General features: G+C 34.8%; 1 protein-coding gene across 1 annotated transcript in view; it reads left to right on the top strand.

Moving 5' to 3' along the window:
- The window catches only part of MDN1 (MDN1, midasin homolog (yeast)), a 164,975-nt gene that overhangs the window by 103,865 nt on the left and 58,005 nt on the right, over positions 1–3,105 (top strand). Inside the window, exons 49-50 of the mRNA XM_012638185.1 lie at positions 619–731; positions 2,198–2,331. Coding sequence (XP_012493639.1) covers positions 619–731; positions 2,198–2,331 — 247 coding nt within the window. The remainder of the gene's footprint in view (positions 1–618; positions 732–2,197; positions 2,332–3,105) is intronic.

The raw sequence follows: 3,105 nt of genomic DNA, 5'->3' as shown, positions 1-3,105 counted from the left end.
TCTTAAACTCCTGAACTCGAACAATCCTCGGCCTCCCAGAGTGCCAGGATTACAGGCATGAGCCACCACGCCTGGCCTTCCCTCATTCTTTACTGTAATGACCAAGAGAATTCTTTCATTGGCCATGAGTATAACAAATTTTTAAAAATATTTTTATAATTGAAGTAGAGCATGCATTACAGAAAAGCACAATAATAATAAGTATGTGATTTTGGTGAATTTTTACAAAGTGAACTCAACGTGGTATGTACCTCAGAGGTTGCCTTGTGGGGGCCACCCCCATCCCTGTAACTTGTGACATCAAAGATTAATTTGTTGATGACCACTCTGAAGCATTCACAGTGCAGTTTGTCGGATCATGCAGAGCAACAAAGCAAATCCTGGCAGACTGCCTAGACTGACCCAACTTTTCTCCATTAGTCTATCCTTATCCCCCACCTTAGTAGTCATCACTTTTGTCTCCATCTCTCTAGTCCGGAATTTGCAGAGACAGGAGAGAAATGGCAGGATAAAGGAGACTGATGTTCCAGGTGTTCCCAGGATTCAGCACAGAAAGGACATGATTGAAAAGTATTATTAACTGATAACTATTTGTTATGTTTTTGAATCTCATTCCAGGACAATCATATATCTTGACCGGGAAAAACGGATTTTTACTGAAGCAAATTTGGTTTCTGTTGGTGGCAAGCTAAGAAACAGTGTTTTGAGAATGTCCTTGGAATTCCATAAAGGTGAGAGCACGTATCTTCTCTATTCCTTAATTATACATTTGATTGCATAATGTTGCTAATGTTGAGAGATACATTCAGCAGCTGCTGTTTATTGATTACTTTTGATTTGCTGGCCTGATTTTAGTCATGTCCCCTTATTGAATAGTAATAACTAACATTTACTGAGCACTTTGTGTCAGGTGCTTAGCTAAATGGTTCGTACATGTCCTTAATCTCATTTACTTTTTATAGCATCCTTGTGAAGTAGGTCCCTATGTCATGAATGAGGAAAGGTCATACAGAGGTCGTGTAATAGACTTTGGAGACTCAGAAGCGGGGAGGGTGGTGAGGAATCAAAAATAACCTCTTGGGTACAATGTGTATTATTTGGGTGATGGGAACACTAAAAATGCCTATTTCACCAGTGTACAATTCCTCCATGTAACAAAAAAACCACTTGTACCCCCTAAATCTATCGAAATAAAAAAATTATAAAATTGTAAAAAGAAAAAGAAAAAAATTTTTTTAAACCGAATGAGGAAAAGGAGAGAGTGCTCAAGGTCGCATCTCTAGCAAGTAGCAGAGCCAGAACCTGAAAACTAGGTCTGTTGGCTCAAAAAATACATATTCAAAAGTACCTATTATAGGAGGGAGCATTTCTTTCTACATTCTTTATTTTGTTTAATTAAAAAGGTAGTTGTATTTGTTAGCAAAAATTCAAACTATACAAGGAGAAAAGTTGAAAAAGTTCATCCTTACAGTAACTACTGTTAGTAGTAGTTTCTTTTGTATCTTTTTGTCTTTGTGTTAACTGTGCATCCAAACATATATAGTTTTTGTTTCATACTTAAACTCTTGAATAAAAATACGAATTTTTGCTCTCTAATTTGCATTTTTCATTAAGACATTTTTTACATCTATATGTATAGATGTCTCATTTGCCAAGTTTTATAATACAGGTCGAGCATCCCTAATCTGAAAATTACAAGTCTGAAATGCTTTAAAATCTGAAGCTTTTGAATGCTGACATGATGCCACAAGTAGAAAATTTTACACCTGACATCATGTGATGAGTCATGGTCAAAATGCAGTCAAAACTTAGTTTCCTGTGCAAAACTGTTAAAAGTACTTTATAAAATTACTTTTGGGCTATGTGTTTAAAGGTATATATGAAGCATAAAAGAATTTCATATTTAGACATAGGTCCCATCCCGAAGGTATCTTATTATGTCTATGCAAAGATTCCAAAATCTGAAAAAAAAAAACAAAAAAAACCCCACGAAATTCAAAAGACTGTAGATCCCGAACATTTCACAATAAGGGACACTCAACCTATAGTAGGCAAACAAATTGCTTTTGATTTGGGCCTTTCAAAATTGACCTTTGTACTGGGGATAACATTAAGTTCTAGATTACAGTTGATTTTGAAAATGTTCAGATATTAATTTAAATCTGACAGAATGTCCTTTATTTATGTCAACTCTAAGATCCAGAGATCTATCACAGCCTGCCCCACGAAATTGTGGTCAATCTTGCTGCTTTTTTTGAACTTTGTGATGCACTAATCCTGCGCTGGGTACAGTCCTCCCAGGGGACAGTGTCTGATGCCATTGTGAATGAGGTGAGGAAATGTACTTGTTTTTATTTTAAACAAGATTTGTCTTGCTTGGCACAAAGATTCTTAGTGATAAGACTAACTTCAGTGTTATAATATGGCCAGTATTATTCGAGAAATGTAAATGTTCTTAACAGTTTTAAATATACACACATATTTAAAACCTTCGTGGAGGTATAACTGACGTATAAACCATATATATTTAAAGTATACAATATAAGTTTTGACATGTATATACCTATGAAACCATTGTCACAATCAAGATAGTGAACATAACCATCACCCCCAAAAGTTTTACCTCATTCCTTTTTTGTTTTACCTTTTTCTCTCCTCCCATCCCTAACCAAGTAGCTGTTGATCTGTTGATCCTTTACTGTAGGTCAGTTTTATTTTCCACAAATGGAATTATGCAGTATATACTTTTTTGTCTACTTTCACTTAGCATGGTTATTTTGTGACACATCCATGTAGTTTAAAGTATCAGTAGTTAATTTCTTTTTATTGCTGAGGAATATTCTGTTGTATGGATCTGCTACAGTTTGTCTATCCATTGTCTATCCGTCCTGTTGATGGACATTTGGATTTTAATTGTTATGTTTTAATTTACTTGTGTGCTTTTAGACATCATTGTCATATGTGGGTTATGTGAAGTTTTGAATCTAAATTATTCTAGTAAGTGTACTAAAATAGTGTAGCTGATCTCAAAGTTTTTGATCTCAGGGCCTCTTTATAATCTTACAAGTTATCAAAGATCCAAAAAGCTTTTGTTTATGTGGTTAT

This window comes from Propithecus coquereli, unplaced genomic scaffold, assembly GCF_000956105.1.
Source record: "Propithecus coquereli isolate 6110/MARCELLA unplaced genomic scaffold, Pcoq_1.0 Scaffold127, whole genome shotgun sequence".
NCBI lineage: Eukaryota > Metazoa > Chordata > Mammalia > Primates > Indriidae > Propithecus > Propithecus coquereli.
This window is presented reverse-complemented; position numbering and strand designations above follow the sequence as displayed.